The sequence below is a fragment of the Pleurodeles waltl genome, chromosome 5, assembly GCF_031143425.1.
Source record: "Pleurodeles waltl isolate 20211129_DDA chromosome 5, aPleWal1.hap1.20221129, whole genome shotgun sequence".
Classification (NCBI taxonomy): domain Eukaryota; kingdom Metazoa; phylum Chordata; class Amphibia; order Caudata; family Salamandridae; genus Pleurodeles; species Pleurodeles waltl.
This window is the reverse complement of record NC_090444.1, coordinates 995,903,610-995,923,361: the sequence shown is the minus strand read 5'-3', so window position 1 is coordinate 995,923,361 and position 19,752 is coordinate 995,903,610. Positions and strand designations below refer to the sequence as shown.

Below are 19,752 nucleotides of genomic sequence, written 5' to 3'. Positions count from 1 at the left end.
AATGTTTGGAACGTACTAGATGGATGGATGAAGGGTAGCACAGTAAACAATTTTGAAGGACTGTACAATCTGATTGTCAGAGAGCATGTATTCTGTTGTTGTCTTCAAGCCTCTCATAGGCTAGCACTGAGAATTTAATTATATACTTTTAAGTGGCAATTCCTGATCAGAAAGAGTAGCATTGCCATGTTTGGTATGTTTGGAATGGTAGTAAGAATCCTGCTTACTGGTGTAGTTGGATTTGACATTACTATTTTACAAATGCTACTTTTACAATGCCGGCATTTCTCTGTCCTAATTACTCTATGTGCTTTGCAGCCGGACTCCAGTCCATGTCTAGAGCTAAGTGACAGCTACATTTGGTGTATATTTTCCAAACAGCAACAACACAGGCAGGGATGGGTAGAATAGGGGATACATCTGCATTCATATGCATACTTGTTAAACTTTTCATCCTTGGCGTGGTCTCCCTTAACTTTTTGCCTCTGTTCCCCAGGTTGTTGATGTGGACTCTGATTTTACTGTTTTTGTTACTCTGGGCACTTTACCACTGCTAACCAGTGCAAAAATGCAAGTGCTCCTTTACAAAATGTGTATGTAATTGGCTTATCCATGATTGGCATATTTGGCTTACTAGTAGGTCCCTAGTAAAGTGCACTAGAGGTGCCAGGGCTTGTAAATCAAATGCTATTAGTGGGCCTGCAGCACCGGTTGTGCCACCCACATAATTAGCTCTGTAATCATGTCTCAGTCCTGCCATTGCAGTGTCTGTATGTGCATTTTTAACTGTAAATTCGACTTGGCAAGTGTACCCACTTGCCAGCCCTAAACCTTCCCTTTGTTTACATGTAAGGCACCCCTAAGGTAGGCCCTAGGTTGCCCCAAGGTCAGGGTGCAGGGTATGGTTAAGGTAGGACATACAGTAATGTGACAGTGAAATATTGCTAAATTCGTTTTTCAGTGTTGCATGGCCTGTCCCTCTCATAGGTAAACATGGTGGCTATCTTCAAATCTGATTAAAGTGTAGTTTCCCTTTGTGAGCGGATGGACATGTGGAGTTTGGTGGTCTCTGAGCTCACAATTTAAAAATACATCTTTTAGTAAAGTTGATTTTACGATTGTGTGTTTGAAAATGCCACTTTTAGGAAGTGAGCATTTTCTTGCTTATACCATTTCTGTGACTCTGCCTGTTTGTGGATTCCCTGTCTGGGTCAGTTCAACTCCAGTCAGCAGCAGCTTGGTTGAACCAGTCAGGCTGCCTCAGAACTTTCTTATAATCTGACAGAGTTAGTAGTTACCCAGGCAGTGGAATATCTATACCAGGGGTCTCCAACCTTTTCTGTGTAATGAGAGCTACTTCTGATTAGTGAAAATCATTGTGACCTACTGAAGGCCAAGTAACTTGTGCATTGTAACCAGACACCCCCATGCCCAGCTTTATTGATTTTGAACCTAATGTCTGGCGAGCCAGATAGTAGGGTTTGAACAAAATACTTTGACTAGGGACATTATGATAGAGCTGCCATGTGCGTCCGTGAGAGTGCGGTCTATGGGGATGTATGAACAAGTGTGTGAATGAATGTGATATAGTGTGTGGTTGACTGAGAGCCTATGTCATATGTACTTGTGGCACAGGACAGACCTTTCACCAGATGTGGCACTGTCACATATATGACACAAATGAACAACCATTTTGCTTAAATGGGAGAAATTTAAAGTGGAAAATGTAATATAATGTAATATTACTTGGCGGCAGTCGCCACTAGGTAGTTATAGATAGGATTATGTTTCCATAGAAAAAGCATTTTTTGACTTGCCTATATCTTTGACACCGTTTGACAAATCTTCACAAAATTTTCCCCAAAAAAGTGTTTCAGTGATTTTTGTTGCGCATGGAAAGTTTCAGGATGATCCGTCAAGCTGGGGCTGAGAAAGACAGTGTGTCAAAATAGTTGTGATTCCCATGTTAATTCGCAAGGGACATTTAGACATGACTACAGCCCAAACTGCTTGATGGAATTATACTAAATTTTGCGGAAAGAAAGACGCAGATTGCACTTTTGCTTATTTGGTGGAAATCAGTTCAGTAGTTATTGAGAAATTAAAGGGAAAACAAATTAGTAACTCTCTGGCCCGGGCACCTTCATGATTATTTCACAAATAATTTGTGAAAATGTTTACATTTTTGTGAATACGCATGTGAAAAGAAGTGCTGTAATTGGCTGACCACAACCTGACTAGAAAGTTACGGCTGTCATTTTATTTCACCGGACACAGTCCCCGGGGGTGAAAATCCCAACTGAAAGTGGCATAAGGGGTCAGGATGAAGGACTCTGACCCCAAGGGTGTGATAGAGGTTTGTTTTAGGAACAAATTATGGGCATAAAATAATTGTGTGTCACCTTTGTGATATTCGCAAATATTCATAAATTCTTGCAAATTATTTGCAAAATATTTGTGATTAAAAAATTTGAAATAAAAATAAAAAAACTAATTCATACACTAATTCATTTACTTGCACTCAGAGACTCATACCCACTCACACACCCACACAGACTCACACACCCACTTTTAGACCACACTCAAACACTCACGTACCCACTCACATATACATTGATAGAAACAAGCCCTCTGGCCAACTTGGGCAACTATAATTTGCGCCTTCGCCATGCACAGCTAATTACTCTACATGTTATATCATTGATGAGATGTTGTATGGCATCTTTGATATTATCACTGCAACATCTGCAATAAAATTATTGATAAAAAACAGTGCATACCAAAAGAATGAGTTATAGTTATCTTAGGGCGCAAGTTATAGTAACTTGAAAGAACTCTAACTATAACTGCTGAATTTCTCTGGTTTTGTATGAGTAAATTCAGAACCTAACTATAACGTTCCCGTAACCTTTGTTTTTTTTTTAGTGAATATAATATAGATTTGCCTGCACTTAAATTTCTCCCATTTTGAAAAAAGGCTGTATTTTCAGATATATTTATGGCAGTGTGTCTAGCGTGTCTATCAGCCGCCGGGAGCAAGATGCCTGCTGTGTGTAAAAGCAGCACTTTGAAATGGGAGAAAGTTAAACTTATGTTTAAATGTATTTGATAGACCTGACAGCCTTAGGGTGGTCACCCCTAACCTTTTGCCTGCCTCCCTCCACTTTTTGGACACAGTTTTTTGCTGGTTTTAAGACTCTGCACACTTTACCACTGCTACCCAGTGCTAAAGTGCATATGCTCTCTCCCTACAAACATGGTAACATTGGTTCACACCCAACTGGCTTATTTAATCTACTTATAAGTCCCCAGTAAAGTGCACTACATGTGTCAGGGACTGTAGATCAAATGCTACTAGTGGGCCTGCAGCACTGCTTGTGCCACCCACATAAGTAGCTACTTAACCATGCATCAGGCCTGCCATCGCAAGGCCTGTGTGTGCAGTTCCACTGCCACTTCGACATGGCATTTAAAAGTACTTGCCAAACCTTAAAATCCCCTTTTTCTACATATAAGTCAGTCCTAAGGTATGCCCTAGGTAACCCATAGGGCAGGGTGCTGTGTAGACAAAAGGCAGGACATGTGCCTGTGTAGGTTACATGTCCTAAATTAGTTTTTACACTGCTGTGAGGCCTGCTCCCTTCATAGGCTAACATTGGGGCTGCCCTCATACATTGTTTGAGTGGTAGCTGTTGATCTGAAAGGAGTAGGAAGGTCATAATTAGTATGGCCAGAATGGGGATACAAACTCCTGATGACTGGTGAAGTTGGATTTAATATTACTATTTTAGAAATGCCAATTTTAGAAAGTGAGCGTTTCTCTGCACTTAAATCCTTCTGTGCCATACAATCCACGTCTGGCTGAGTTTAGTTGACAGCACCCATTCTGCAATCACTCAGACACACCCCAAACACAGGATACTCAGCCTGACTTGCATACATTTTGAATGGGTCTTCCTGGGCTGGGAGGGTGGAGGGCCTGACACTTGTATGTCAAAGGACAGTAGCCTGCCCTCACACAAAGGACTGCCACACCCCCTTCTGGGACCCTGGCAGAGAGGGTTGAACTGAAGGGGGACCTTGTGCACTTCAAAGCCACTCTTTGAAGTCTCACCCACTTAAAAGGCACATTTGGGAATTTAAACAGGGCCTCTGCCCCTACCAACTCAGACACTTCCTGGAGAAGAGAACCAGAACCTGCATCCTGTCAAGAAGACCTGCCTGGCTGCTCAAAGGACTCACCTGTCTGCTTTCTGTGAAGGACTGCTACCTTGCTGTTGCCCTGCTGCCTTGCTGCTCTCTGGCTGTGGTGAAGAAGTGCTCTCCAAGGGCTTGGATAGAACTTGCCTCCTGTTCCCTGAAGTCTCAGGACCAAAAAGACTTCATCTCTACAAGAAGGACTTCTTGTGCGGTGAAATTTGATGCACAGCCTGCCAGAAATGATGCACAGCTTGCACCACGGTGAACATTTCACAGCACGCTGAATCGGAACGACACAGCCTGACTTCGCAACGAGAAGATTGACGCAGCACCAGCACAGCGACTGGAAATTTGACACACGGCCTCACCAGATCGACGCACAGCCGAGCCGGAACGACGCAGCCCGACTTCCAGAGAGGAATCGACGCAGCACTTGCCGTGCGGTAGAAAATTCGATGCAACTCCCACCGGATCAACGCAGCTGCTGTGACTTCATCCTGCCAGCACCGGAAATCTACGCATCATTCCTGGGGCATCTGAAAACCCCACAACCCGAAGAGGATTCACAACCGAGCACCAGAAATCAACGCACAGCCATCCCTGAATGAAAACTAAATGACGCATCACCGTGTGCGGCCCGAGAAATTGACGCACACCCCTTTGTTTCCACCTCTGCAGTTCCCTGTGGAGTTTTTCACGCAAACTAGCTACTTTGTGCTTGAAAGAGACTTTGTTTGCTTTTAAAAGACTTAAGACACTTTATATCACTTATTAGTGATATCACAACATATACTTATTGCATTTTTAATCATTTTGACCTGCATTTATCCAGATAAATATTATATATTTTTCTAAACACTGTGTGGTGCATTTTTGTGGTGCTATATGGTGTTATTTTACCCATTGCCTTCTAAGTTAAGCCTGACTGCTCAGTGCTAAGCTATCAGAGGGTGGGCACAGGATAATTTGGATTGTGTGTGACTTACCCTGACAAGAGTGAGGGTCCTTGCTTGGACAGGGTGTAACCTGACTACCAACTAAAAACTCAATTTCTAACAGTATTACATAAAACTCGTCATTTTACTTTTCTCCCATGTTGAAATGTCGTAGGTGTGTCCCTCCCAGTGACCTGTAGACACAGTGTCATATTGACAGAAAAATACCTCAATTTGCTTAAAAGGGAAGAATTTGAATTAAAGAAGCATGTATCATATAATATTAAGATGTAATTGGCTTAATTTAAAGTACACAAAAACATTAAAACTTACTGATACATAGAAACATTTTTCTTCATTTTAAAATTCACTCATTTATAAAAAAAGACTGTATTTGTAAGCTACAAATATGCACCATGTGTACAGGCCACTGGGTGATATATGCATGCTGTATGTAAATGTGACTCTTTGAAATGGGAGGAATTTAAAATGAAGCATTGCTAATCAATAAGTTAAGTCTTCATTTGAATTTTCTCCCATTTAAAAAGCAGAACCATTGTTTTATTCTCACACTCCAATATGGAGTTGACAAGGACTTTTATTTAAGAGTTAAATACCTCGTTACTTCAGTTCTGCATCTCTGTGCCCCTGGGTTATAAATCTGTGTGGAGCACTGCTATTTATCAGGCCATGGTACCTACAGCCTGATAATCATGTAAAACAAACACAGCCTTTGCTTAACTTTAAAAGAACAAGCAACACCTATTTATTGCTGTGCTTATTTAAAAATTAATGCAAGGCTTCAAACTACCCTGAAGATGTCAGCAAGCTTGGCACTGCCCACAAATACATGCATACTAGGTTTGGTTTCCGACAAAATGGCCCAAATCGAACAGTAAATTTGCTGATCTGGCCTTTCCATTACCAAAAGGGCAATATAACTGAATTGACAATCCTCCAAGGCTCTCGACATAGAAGCATGGAAAGCTGAACTACATAAATGAGCTGAGGTGGATTGTACTTTTGAATATCAACTCCCCCAGAATACTGTGGCATAAGAATATTGAGGACATACTATTGAGGGACCAAATATTGAAAGATAAGTGTATATAAGGAAGTGTAGGTTTACTATTCCTAACTTCACAATTACTTATTTTGAAGACATATGTACCACGTAGATACATATTTGTGGAGTTTGGTATGGAAAATCTAGACTTACTTACCTGTCAATATTTTTTCCAACAGTTTGTCCTCGTTATTGCGTCCCATTGGTATGCTGGAGTCTATATTCGGGGTGCACACCACTGATGCAGAGGATGCTGTGGGTCTATGACTGAAATACAGGACAGGGAGAAGGAAGGGCGAAGTTAACAGAGATCTCATACTGTTAGAACTCGACCCCAAGTCGGAAAATAAACCACTGTTCACTACTTGCAGTCATGGCCTCACACCGGGGCCCAAACAAACATAATTGGTCTAACACAACGTACATCATGAAGGACAATGTCGTATTACCATGCATGCTGTGTCTGTTGTTAGACGTGTCAGGCTCCACTAAGAGCTAGTGGGCGTGCTGTGACAGCATATAATTTCCTTCCTCTAGTTAAGCCATTATTTTCTGTTTCCATTTCTTTGTCCCTGATGTAACCTGTAACATCATTAGCAATGTTAACTCAAAGATGTAAGCACTGTAATTACAGAGTGTTGTTAAAACAATTAACATCACCATGCATGTGTATATATGCATTATAACTCTGCTGCACCTTTTTTTTAATTTACTATTAAAATATAACAAACACCCATCTTAGATTTGTAAGAAATTCTGCTAAAGTAATTTTTAGAAAATAAAAGAGACAAAAAGGATGAGTGAAGAAACAGATAAGCTTAGGGGGAAGCAACACAGAGTACGGGTGGGCAGGAATTACATGCGGAAGTAGCATACTGGGAAGTGAGCAAGAAAACAAACATATTCCCATGGGGTACTGAAAGGGAAAGAAAAGTAGCTCCTTGATTAGAAGATGTGGAAGGATTCAAGTCATACAAGGATGCTAAAAGGGAAAAGGCAAACACAAGAAGAGAAAGGAAGAGCCATCGAATAAGAAGCGTGCAAATCCAATTGACAAGAAGCTCAACCAATGATAAGCAATAGGCTGAACCATAGCCCAGCATTCTTTAGTTAATGGTTTAGTACTAAATAGGTCTTTTCTCACAAACAGCTAAAATATGTCTTATGGTGAGACCAGAACCAAAATCTGCTCTCCTTTGAAGACGAGTTTCTGTGGCAGCTAACGAACACTGTAGAGGCTATGTCTTACTAAATTGCTTTGGCAGCTAAAGCCTTCCCTCACAATCAATTCAGTAGAGCAGAATGAAGCAGATGAGCAAACTACAACAGCCAAGTTACACGTATTCTATAGTGAACGTGGTCATTTATCATCAATTGCCATTAGGTCTTAGAAATCTAACTGATGCACAGGTGACTATAGGTCGAGGCTAAGTGGGCAAGCAATGTCCTAGATTTCTGAAGCAAATAGAAGTGAAAATATGTTTCGGCTGCTTTGACATCACAGCAGAGCACAACGGATTTCAGTTACCACTTCTGCCGTCTAGAAACATTTGGGAAAGTCTTCAGGCGAATACATATGTATGATTTTAGAAACGAAGAGGGCAAATACATTTGTCAGAACACTTTTAATAGGCTCGCCGAAAAACAGAAATGTTTAAGTGTGCTGTCACTTTTTTGTTTTGCAGTGCATTTTCGTTTGTCTATCTACTGTAAGCTAGGACAACTTTTTACACGTGTCGAAAACCGACTGGTAGTTGTTAGGAAAGCTGACATACCATTTAGTCAACACATGTCGTTTTCTATTTACCAAGAAATATATGCTAGTTGACAATTTATCTTTCGTATTTAGTGTGCAAGTCCAGACTTCCAATTAAGTCAAATAATAGACTGTTAATGCTTTTAAAGAAGATAAAAAAATACTTACTTGGTCCAAGACTGATGGAGAAAGCAGCTACAAATACAAGAAGGCTGGAGAGACAAAGCCATTTCAGGATGGATCTTGTGCGGCCAGTCTCATCTGGTGCAAAACGTTCAGCGCTAGTAGATTCAGAGAACCGGTTCTGGGGTACAGTTGTCCAATTCCATTGATTTTGCTTTGAAATAAGTGGGTATTTTGGTGTAGATAAAGGTATACCAGAAAATTCGTCTTTTAGGGTCATGTTAATAGCAGCTAGATTTCCTGGCCCCCGAAGATGTGAAATTTCTAACGACTGATTAAGGTCGGTATAGTTTTTACAAATGTCACCAAAATTGATTTCTATTTTGAGACTCACCAAGCTCAACGTGACCAAAGATACTGCCATGATAGCAGACCCAATGCACAGAAAGGTCCTGCTTCCAACTTTGTCCACAAGAAGTGTTGCTGGTACGGTACTCACAACTTTAACAATTCCAACTCCAGTGGAAGCCAGACTGGCTGCTTCATTACTCTGGAAACCAACCGACTTCAAGACAGTTGAGGCATAAAATAAGATATTTGGTTGTCCTGTAATTTGCACAAAAAATACTAATGTGAGGCCTATCAACATTCTAGACCTCATATTGTCGTTGGAGCGAAATAAATCAAAAAATGTGTATTGGTGTTCAGCTTTTATGGAAGACTTAATAGAAGTGAGCTCCTCAGAAGTATTCGAGGTTGCCCGTAGTTTCTTGAGGACTTTGCTGGCATCTTCGTCATGGCCTTTCCTAATCAAAAATCTAGGGCTTGGGGGAAGAAAATACACAGCAACAGCTTGTACTGCTGCTACAGGGATTATTAAACCAAACATGTACTGCCATCCATGGGAAATAGTTGAAAAAATGTAGTTCGAAACATAGGCCAGAAGAATCCCTACCACGATCATAAGTTCATTTAATGATACCAGAAGACCTCTTTTTTGCTGTGGAGCAATTTCAGCCAGATAAACACATGTCGCAATTGAAGAAAGTGATATTGAGACTCCTATGACAATCCGTCCTACTATGAGAACTCCATATGAAGCAATACTTATCAAGAACAGATTTGCTAACACAAGCAAACATGCAGTCATTATGATGGTAATTCGCCTTCCATAGTGATCTATTAGGAATCCTCCAGTAAAGGATGCTAGGAGTGCACCAATCAGTAGAGAACTCACCACAAGTTCTTGTTCTTGGCAAGAAAGTATTAATAAACCATGGAGCTGTAGTAATGCTCCAGAGATGATCCCTAGTTCATATCCTGCTAGAAGTCCACTTAAGGCTGCAACCACAGAGGAAAGAACAATAAAGTGCCCACAACCTGTGGTAAGAGAAAACACACATTTTTAGTACATGTTATTTATAAATATGTTTTGATTTTCAAGTAAAACAGTGATTGTAAACCATGCAGAAAAGCAAACAATGATCTAAGCAATTATAAAGGAACCATCAAAATGGTGCAGCTGATAAGTTAAAGTGGACGACTCAGTTCTATGACGTGGACAGTGGCATTAGTTATACACACAGTCTACATATAGAAAATAAATTTGGCGATCACAGGCTCAGAGATGCCCAACATTTCAATACTCAGTAGTAATGTTGCTAATTGAATCTTGACGGTCTATCATCTGCTTTTGGAGCAACATGCAATAACAAACTATCCCACTTAGTGACAGTCAATTAATGCTTCAACATGTATGTTCCAACTTCTGCTGATACCCCATTTCAGTAGGTCGGATATCCTAGGAGCAACACCGCATGCTCCTTGGACTGCAAACATATCGCTGATGGAGGAATGGCTTCAAGGTGCACAAGTTCCCTGTGTCAGTCAGGGCCATTAATTAATAATATATATCTTTCTGCAAAATTTCAATCAGTGGACTTGTCCACACTTTAACTCTCATTATGAGTGTCCACTTAATTCAAATGGAGAAAGTGGCAGCAGTTACCAGCCCCATCAGAATGTGGAAACACACACTTTCTCCTGCAGATTTCAGCAGCTAAAAACAACCAAAATCTCCAGGTGAGAGTCTGGCCCAAAATAAGGGATTACCAGGGAAATCAGACCTGGAGCTGCCTATTTCCTCAGTAATCCCTCTTTTATTGGTGGGCCCTCAGGGTCCAACTCACAATAGTCTGGATCTTCCCCACTCCTGGAAGTACAAGGAGCCCCTCTAACTTCAGGGGAAGGTAAAATGCAACACACGTTTAGGTCCATTCATAATGAGAGCTTAAAAATAAGAAAATCAGTTCAACAGCCCTGCATATGACACTAGTTTTTGGGAGTACTATTATTAAGTTGATTGACATTCAGCATTCATTTTTGCTTAATTACTACAGCGTTGGCCTAGCTTTTATATTAATACTATTATGCTACTTCCTCTTGTTATAGGGAATATGTTGATCCAAGAGATACCGTGTTGGATCTCTTGGCACTTGTATGCTGCTTTAAAATGTGGGATCAATTTGGGCACTTTTGCCAATGGGTCAGAGATGCTGGGGAATCAAAGTTTGAACATCAAGGTCTTGCACCACTTGCGGAATTGGAGATGTTCCTCCAGCTTTGATCACTGTGGTATTTAGGGGTTGGTTCCAAATTACCAGGGCACTGACTCAAAATGCATTATAACCATACAAAACTTTCTTGAAAGTATAAACGGCCACAAGATGCTGGTTAGATTACCTAAGTCACATGTCAGTATTACTGAATTTTGTAGCAGTGAATTGCAGCTGGATGTGGCACAATGGACATTGGATAATTTAAGGCACCAGACATAGACATCCACAAAAGCAATCTTGGAGATCGCTCATTCTCCTACATCCCTCACCCAAGACATGGAAAGACCACCCTCAACACATCAGAGCCTCCTACTCCCCCCTTCTTCAGTTCAACCAGAAGCTGAAGTCCTGGCCTTTTTTTATAAGCAATTTGTGGACCACACACCTACATGCCTTGCCAAGCGCCTTGATACCCTCTCAGCTGATTAGTGTGCTATACAAATGACTACAACATAAGATAACCTAACAAGGAAAGAGGATGTGTTGTCAAACTGACAGGTATTTAGGTAGCCCAAAGTGGACATTATTCCAGTAATTAGGATCTTAGTTATTAACTATTAAAATAATAGAGGCATTAGTGGAATCAAGAACTGTATGATTCTTTTGATTCATTATATATGGAAAAATAATTAGCTGACAAAGGAGCATTTCTGAAGTTCCATTAAAGGTCTGATTCATTATGAACTCCTGAGATTCTAACCACTTGTACAAATATTGGAAAATTGTTCATGGATGGAGCCGAAAGGGACATGATTTTGAGGCTGAAGTGGTTTCTGAACATAAAATATTTCACATTGAGTTTAATCATTTTTCAGTGACAATATGCCGATTTGTACATTGTATGGCGACGGTCCTCTGGGGAATGGTAAGCAGTGGAAACTTGCAGATTTCTATTCTATATGAAGATTGTACATTTCCTCCTTAATCTTTATGAAAGATTTTTACATCTCATTCATGTGAGAGTCTCAAGTGTTGATAATACGGATGAGGTATATGGGATTAAACAGGACAACACCATGTCTGAAATCTAAACAACAGAATTACAAATACTTACAAACTGTCCAGCACTGTTGTTTAAGCTACGTTAATAACAACATATAAAATATAAAGCATATTTTAAAAATGAAAAAGATGGTATAGACCCATCCTAAAAATAAGATGAAAGCATCAGATCACAAAGGTTTCACAGATGAAGCTTGCCTGATGTTAGATCAGTGATGTTGCACCTTGTAATAACATATTAATACAACAGTACCTCATAGTGCCTCATTATAAGATAAACAGATTTAGGTTCAAGAATACAGTGGGACGGAATCTCTGATTCCAGACAGGATACCTGATTTAACTGAAGGAATTAAGAGTTAGTACTTCTGCAGTGGAGAATACCATGCACACCGAGAAATGCTGGGCCCAAATCTTCGTGTTTTTACCCCTTTGAGATCAAATACTGGACCAAATCCACACCCATCTACAACCTTCTTGAAGTCCTCCTGTGGAGGGCAACAGTAATTGCCTTCCATCCAATATGTGAACGACACACAATGAATAGCATATTTGACAAACAGAGACAGCCAATAGCATAATAATCTCATGAATGTCAGTCAGTGCCCCTATGTGCCCTACCCCAAAATGCCTTTTGATGCCAAGCATACTCCCAGGTGTCTCTGATATTTTTAATGAAATGAAAAGAGGCATTTACAAAACACAGGCAAACATCCCAAAACAGGGCACCTTGGTGCTAAAACCTGTAGTACACTGTATTTAAAAAGCCAAAGAAGGTTGGGAGAAAAGTCAAGTTTTAAGGAGCTTTCTGAAAGTCATATCTATCCCAAAAGGGGAAAGCAGATTCCAGGCCTTGCTCCTCCAATACAGAAATGCATCTACCACCTGTAGTTTCAAACCTAAATTTACATATTTGTAGAAGTTTGTTGTTAGAAGATTTTAGGACTCTAAACGGAGAAGATGAAAAAAACCGATAATATAAAAATGTGGGACCGGTTCAATGATAGGCCCTGTAGACTATTGTTAAAGATTTAAACATAATAGCCCTCATTACAGCCCTGGCGGTCGGTGTTAAAGCAGCAGTAATACCGCCAACAGGCCGGCGGGAAAAAAAATGGAATCATGACCATGGCGGAAACCGCCAACATAGACAGCCACTTTAATACTCCGACCGCCACGGCGGTAGAAACAAATACCGCGGCGGTAACTGCCAACAGACAGGCGGAACACAAGGTTCTGCCCACTGTATTACAACACGCCTATCCGCCACCTTTTCTGGGGCGGTACCAACGCCATCAAAAGCACGGCGGAAACAGGACTTGGAACGGAAACCACTCACCTTTTGACACTTTATGAACAACCAGGACGCCATGGAGCCTGAACTACAGGTCCTGCCCATGCTGGTCTACCTCCTCTTGTATCAGGAGCAGCAAAGACGCCGGCGACGACCACGGTGAGTACTGCACCTAGCACACAGGGGAGGGGGGAGGGAAAAGAGACACACACATGCAACATGCAACACCCTCACCCCCAACACCATACACACAAATACATGCAGCAACATTACATATACACCCCGTCACCCCCTGGAAGAACGCAAGGACAAAAGGAAATAATTGTAACCAGTGTAATCAATTAATTATCAGATAGGCCAAATAAAAAAATCAGTATATACAAATATGCACACCAACTACACAATTCCGAATATTAATTAAATCATTGTCCGTGGATCAGTGTCCCAAAATGCATAGGCGAAGCCCACACAAGATACCTGACTCGAAACGGCGAGAACACTGCAGGGGCATCAGATGGAAAATAAACAGGCACCTCGGGGTGGGGGAGGGGTGGCACCTCAGCCGGATGAACGGACGACAACACTGCTCCACGAGGGGGCACCATGTCCACTGATTGGTCCTGGGGAGTGCAAAGCCACAGTCTCTCAAGTCTCTCCAGTGGGTGGTTTGCCCACTGCTTTATCCTGGGGAGTGCAAAGCCACAGTCTCTCAAGCCTCTCCATCGGGTGGGTTGCCCACTGCTTTATCCTGGGGAGTGCAAAGCCACAGTCTCTCAAGTCTCTCCAGTGGGTGGTTTGCCCACTGCTTAATCCTGGGGAGTGCTAAGCCACAGTCTGACAAGTGGATAACAGTCTCCACTGGTTCTGAAGGAGGCTTTGTGCCCAGAGTGCTTCATCCTGCCAAGGACAGAGGTAGTGGATGTGAATCTCCACTGGTTCTGGAGGGGGTTTTGTGCCCAGAGTGCTTCACATGCAGTGTGGCAGGTCCCATTCCCTCACCTGGGTGTGTGTGCCACGAGATTGCATGGGAACAGGTAGCATGATACTCGATGGAGGCAGAGACACACTCCACCCTGCTGCGACTTCACCTGCCACCTGCTGGTACAAACAGTGCTGGGAGTCATGCCTCATTTACGCTGGGCAGGTTCCAGGACATCTCCTGCAGCCTCGGACGGCTGGCCACCGGGGATGATTGCCATGTCAGCTGTGGTGGCACTGTCTGAGCACGTCGCGGGGCTGGTGGCGGTGCTTGCGGAGGTGCTGGCGGTGGTATGTGTCTGTACCTGTTGAGGGACACACCAGGACATCTCCTGCAGCCTCGGACGACTGCCCACTGGGGATGATGCTGGGGACTCTTGCTGAGGCAGCAGACGTGCAGGTGGCGGTGCATGTGGCGGTGTCCACCGCCGTACTGGTTAATGTTGTGGTTGACAGAAGGGGTGACTCTGGTCCCTCAGCCAGAGCCTCCGTGCCCTGTCCTGACCTGCTCTTTGGCTTGTGTCCCTTCCCCACCTTTGATGTCTCTGCAGGTGCCTTGCCATTGTCCCCTTTTGGCTTGGAGGAGCCCTTGCTTGCTGGTAGGTGCGGCTTCTCCCTCTAGCATGTGGGCACCTTCTTTACCTTAGCAGGTGGCGGGATGGGATGCTCCTTGGCCTGCTAGGTGGCACACTGGCAGCCCTGATGGGTGCCACCCGCAATGTGACCAGACTTGCTGAGACCAATGTGCTGGAGGATTTGGTGGCTGAGGTGCTTGGCTGGGACCTGGACAGCCTGGCCCTAGGGGAAGGACGGGGGGGGAGGTGTAGGGAAGAGGTCAAAGTTTGCGAGGAAGAGTTTCTTAGACACACTGGGACGGGAAGATGGAGGGGGTTTGGGAGTGGAGGAAGAGGTAGTGGTTGTAGGAGGTGCCCGTCTGCTGAATTTGGGTGAAGGTGCATGGGCCGGAGGCTGTTGTGAGGTGGATGGCTGTTGGGTGGGTGTCTGCCTGCGTTTGTGTACTTTGGGAGGAGGTCTCACAGACACACTGGGAGAGGACACAGGGGATGTGCGAATGGTAGTGGGGGTGGTGATTGCACGTGAGCAGTGTGTGGTGATGGGCGTGCTGGTGATGGAGGTAGTGGATGAAGATGTAGTGCATGCAGGTGTGAGTGAGGAGGAGGACGACGAGGAGGGGTACACAGTGGAGGCAGTGGATGTTGGTGTGTCTGCATGGGGATGGTGCTTGTGTGAGTGCCGATGGGATGTGTGGTGCTTATGTTTGCCATGTCCACTCTTGTGTGTTGATGAGTGTGCATGCTGGTCTGATGGTGTGCTTGGGATAGGCTGTGGTACAGGAGATTGGGTCTGGGTAGAGGAAGTTGGAGAGGGAAGGCTGGACACAGGGACAATGGCTGCCATCAGTGCTGAGGCCAGAGCCTGAAATGCTCTCTGTTGGGCTGCCACGCCAGAATGAATGCCCTCCAGGTATGCATTTGTTTCCTGCAAATGCCTCTCAACGCCCTGGATGGCATTCAAAATGGTTGATTTCCCAACAGTGAGGGATCTCAGGAGGTCAATAACCTCCTCACTGAGGGCAGCAGGGCTGACTGGGGCAGGGCCTGAGGTACCTGGGGTGAAGGAGATGCCCACCCTCCTGGGTGAGCGGGCACGGGAAACTCGATGCGGGGCTGCAGGGAGGGCGGTGCTGGTAGGAGGGGTGGCAGCTGTATCTGTTGATGCGGTGGGCACAGTGGTGCCCGCCACCGCAAGGGAGCTCCCATCAGAGCAGGAGTCGCTGTCGCTGGTGTCTGCTCCTGTCCCCGTCGTGGAGCTCTCCTCGCCCTCCGTCCCACTGGTGCCTCCGGACTCTGTTACTTCACTCTCCAGGGCCATGTGGGATGCAGCTCCCTCCGGCTCCGGTGCCACTGCACTCCGCCAGATAATGCTAATGCACGCAAGGACAGGGTGACAAAACAAAAAGGGGGGACAGACAGAAGAGACACATGGTCAATGCATACAACACCACTACCGTTGGCGGACACAACACACAGGGAGCAACCCTATGCACTAAGCCATGCACTGACAGGGCAGGGAAAAAGCACATGCCCATAGGGGACTCTGCTGAGAACCATATTATGCACGGCTGGAAGCCATAGGAGCCTGACTAGGTGTAGAGGGCAAATACCACCTTTGGGGTTGGACAGGGAATGAGGCTGCAAATCAATGGATCTACCTTTGAGCGTCTGCCCTTGCCTAGGGAAACCAACAGCCCACCTCCCCCACCCAGACACTTCATAATGCGGGCAGAGTCAGCTGAATGAGAGTGTACTCACCCCCTTATGGCTGATGTGATGCCCTCAAGCGCCCATCCAGCTCCGGATATGCCACCGCCAGGAGCCGGTACATCGAGGGGTCATGGTGCGACAGGGACCCCTTCCGTGTTGGGAGGTCATCCCCAGCTGGGTTCTGTCATCTTCTTGGTCCAGCGGCGCAGGTCCTCCCATCTTATCCAGCAGTGGGTGCTCCGTCTATGGTAGACCCCCAGGGTCCGCACTGCCTTGGCGATGGCATGCCAAATCCCCTTCTTCTGGTGGGCGCTGACCTAGAGGAAAAGTGAAGTTAAAATGGGTGTTACTCTCCCGTACAGTTCTTCTCACACATTGGCCACAAACCTTCCACCCTGGCCCGGAAATACATACACACACCATCCTCACATGCTGGCCTGTTCCCCCCCGTCTCTTCCATCCACGACATGCCATACAATCATGTCCCATCCACCATGCACACAGTTTACTCACCTGTTTGTCTGGAGGTCCGTACAGTTGCGTGTAGTGGGGGAGGACCCCATCCACCAGTTTCTCCAACTACTCTGCAGTGAAGGCAGGGGCCCTTTCCCCAGACACTGTAGCCATTGTTGCTTCCAGACACAGGTCACAGCAGCACTTGCACTGTATGCCTCTCCTGTTGAAGGTCAGGTATCAAGTGAGGGAACTGATAGAAAATGGCGGTCACGTCTGCGGCGGTGCGTACCGTCACCGCCGGCGTACATCGTCTTTGGCTCCTGGAACCCATAGGGCCCAATGATAACCAATGCTGAATTGTGCTGCGGTTTTCGACCGCCTACCTCGACGGTGTACAACGCCAGCACAGTTACCTCATTACCCCTTGTGCCACCTTACAGGTCAGGCAGCCGCCATTTCAGGAGGACATATGGCAGGCCAAATAACTGCATCACACCTATTTAGGTCATGAATACGGACAGACAAAGGCACACAAAGAATAGTTGACTATTGTGCTAAACAGCCTTGGGAAACCTATGTGTTGTATGACCCTCTGCTCACCATTCTCCTCCATAGGGCACGTCCGCTGAGGCAGGTGATGAGATGGTGGCATCCTCCGGTGTACAGACCCCTGGTGGACCAGTCGACAATGGAAGACAGACACATAATTATCACTTACAGACTTGATCGTGCAACAATCGAGGAACTGTGTGCCCAATTGGAGCCTGACCTGATGTCAGCTATCCGCCATCCCACAGGAATACCCCCTCTAGTGCAGGTCATGTCAGTACTCCATTTCCTGGCCAGTGGGTCTTTTCAAACAACAGTAGCCATGGCATCAGGGATGTCCCAGCCAATGTTCTCTAACATGCACAGCTATATCGTTTTCCCTCAGGTGGAGGATTTTCCCACAGTGAAAGGTGACTTTTATGCCCTGGGACATATCCCCAACATTATTGGTGCCATTGATGGTACACATGTGGCATTTGTCCCCCCCCCCCCCCTCCCCCCCCCCCCCACCACAGGAATGAACAGGTCTACAGAAACCGCAAAAGCTACCATTCCATGAATGTGCAGATGGTGTGTTTGGCAGACCAGTACATCTCCCATGTATCCTGGCTCAGAGCATGACGCTTACATTTTGAGGAATAGCAGCATCCCTTATGTGATGGGGCAACTCCAGAGGCACCGTGTGTGGCTAATAGGTGAGCCTAAATTCCCCACACAGTTTCATTTGCTGTCTGGGTATGGGAGATTCCCTAATGTTTGGAGGATGTCTAACAGTTGCCCCTTGATATTTGCAGGTGACTCTGGTTAACCCAACCTGTCATGGATACTGACCCCAGTGAGGAATCCCAGGACAAGGGCAGAGTAACACTACAATGAGGCACATGGACGAACTAGGAGGATAATAGAGTGCACCTTCGGTCTCCTGAAGGCCAGATTCCGGTGCCTCCATCTGACAGGTGGATCCCTATACTACTCACCGAAGAAGGTGTGCCAGATCATCGTGGCCTGCTGTATGTTGCACAACCTGGCTTTGCAACCCCAGGTGCCTTTTCTGCAGGAGGATGGGCCTGATGGTGGTCTTGTGGCAGCTGTGGAGCCTGTGGACAGTGAAGAAGAGGAGGCAGAAGAAAAAGATGTAGACAACCAAAACAACATCATCATGCAATACTTCCATTGAGACACAGGTAAGAGGATGGAACTGCTTCCCACATCTCATACTATTGTAGGACCTAGCATAAATCTGCCTTTTTACCTCTGTGTATGGACCCTGACTTGTCACTTTGGCTTTCCATTTCACAGATCCCAATTTGTGCCCTCTGCTATGTTTACTGCTGGCCTACAGCTGTGTAACATTGGTAAGTGAACAAATACATTGACATTGCTATATTTCAGAGATGTTGCAATTATACATTTGTGAAAGCACAGACTGACTCCAGATTGTTTTATGATTCAAGGGTGTTTATTTCTGTGCTAATAAGTGGAGGGGGTGTGCAATGGGCTGGGTGAATGGTGGAGGAATGTCCATGGCAGAGTCCAGTCTCTTGGTCTCACAGGTGCATTGTCCAATGGGGCATAGGAAGGGGAGCAATGGCTGTTTAAGGTGGACAGGATGACAAAGTGGGACAGAAGGGTGACATTCAGGAGGGTCTTATTTCCTGGAGGGAGTCTTGGCAATGTTCTCTGTCTTGTTCCTGGATCTTAGGGACTGTTTTTGGGGTGGTTCTCCTTCTGCAGGGGTTGGGGTGCTGGTGGCCTGTTGGTCCTGTTGTGGTGCCTCCTATCAACTAGCGCCGGAGGAGGTGGAGGGATGTTAATCGTCCAGGCTAGTGTCAGGGGCCCGTTTGTGTCCCACTGTGTCCCTCATGGTGTTGACAAGGTCTGCCAGCACCCCTGCAATAGTGACCAGGGTGGTGTTAATGGACTTCAAGTCCTCCATGATCCCCAGGTAGTGTTCTTCCTGCAGCCGCTGGGTCTCCTGAAACTTGGCCAGTACCGTGCCCATGGTCTCCTGGGAATGGTGGTATGCTCCCATGATGTTGGAGAGTGCCTTCTGGAGTGTCGGTTCCCTGGGCCTGTCCTCCCCCTGTCGCACAGCAGTCCTCCCACCTCCCCTGTTATCCTGTGCCTCTGTCCCCTGAACCGTGTGCCCACTACCACTGACCCCAGGTCCCTGATTTTCTTGGGTTGGTGAGTTTGCCTGGGTTCCCTGTAGTGGTGGGCACATTGCTGATTGAGGTGTCCTGGGGACAGAGGGATGGGCCCGCTGGGTGGGTGCTGTGGTGGTGTTTCTTGAGGGGGAGGGTCTGTGGTGGCTTGTGACAGTGGCAGGGGAACCGTCTGTCCAGAGGTCCCTGATGGGCCGGGCTGGTCATCTTGAGCCAGGCGTGCAGAGCTGCTGTCATCACTTTGGGCCTCTTCTGTGGGGGGACTGAATATGTCTGGAACCTCCTGTCCGGTGATGTTTGGTATGGGACTTGTTGGAGTGTAAAT

At 45.4% G+C, this 19,752-nt stretch overlaps 1 protein-coding gene across 1 annotated transcript in view; it reads right to left on the bottom strand.

Annotated features, from left to right (window-relative positions):
• SLC2A12 (solute carrier family 2 member 12) overlaps positions 1-19,752 on the bottom strand; it is a 423,646-nt gene that overhangs the window by 259,675 nt on the left and 144,219 nt on the right. Inside the window, exon 2 of the mRNA XM_069235156.1 lies at positions 8,126-9,460. Within this exon, the coding sequence (XP_069091257.1) occupies positions 8,126-9,460 (1,335 nt within the window). The remainder of the gene's footprint in view (positions 1-8,125; positions 9,461-19,752) is intronic.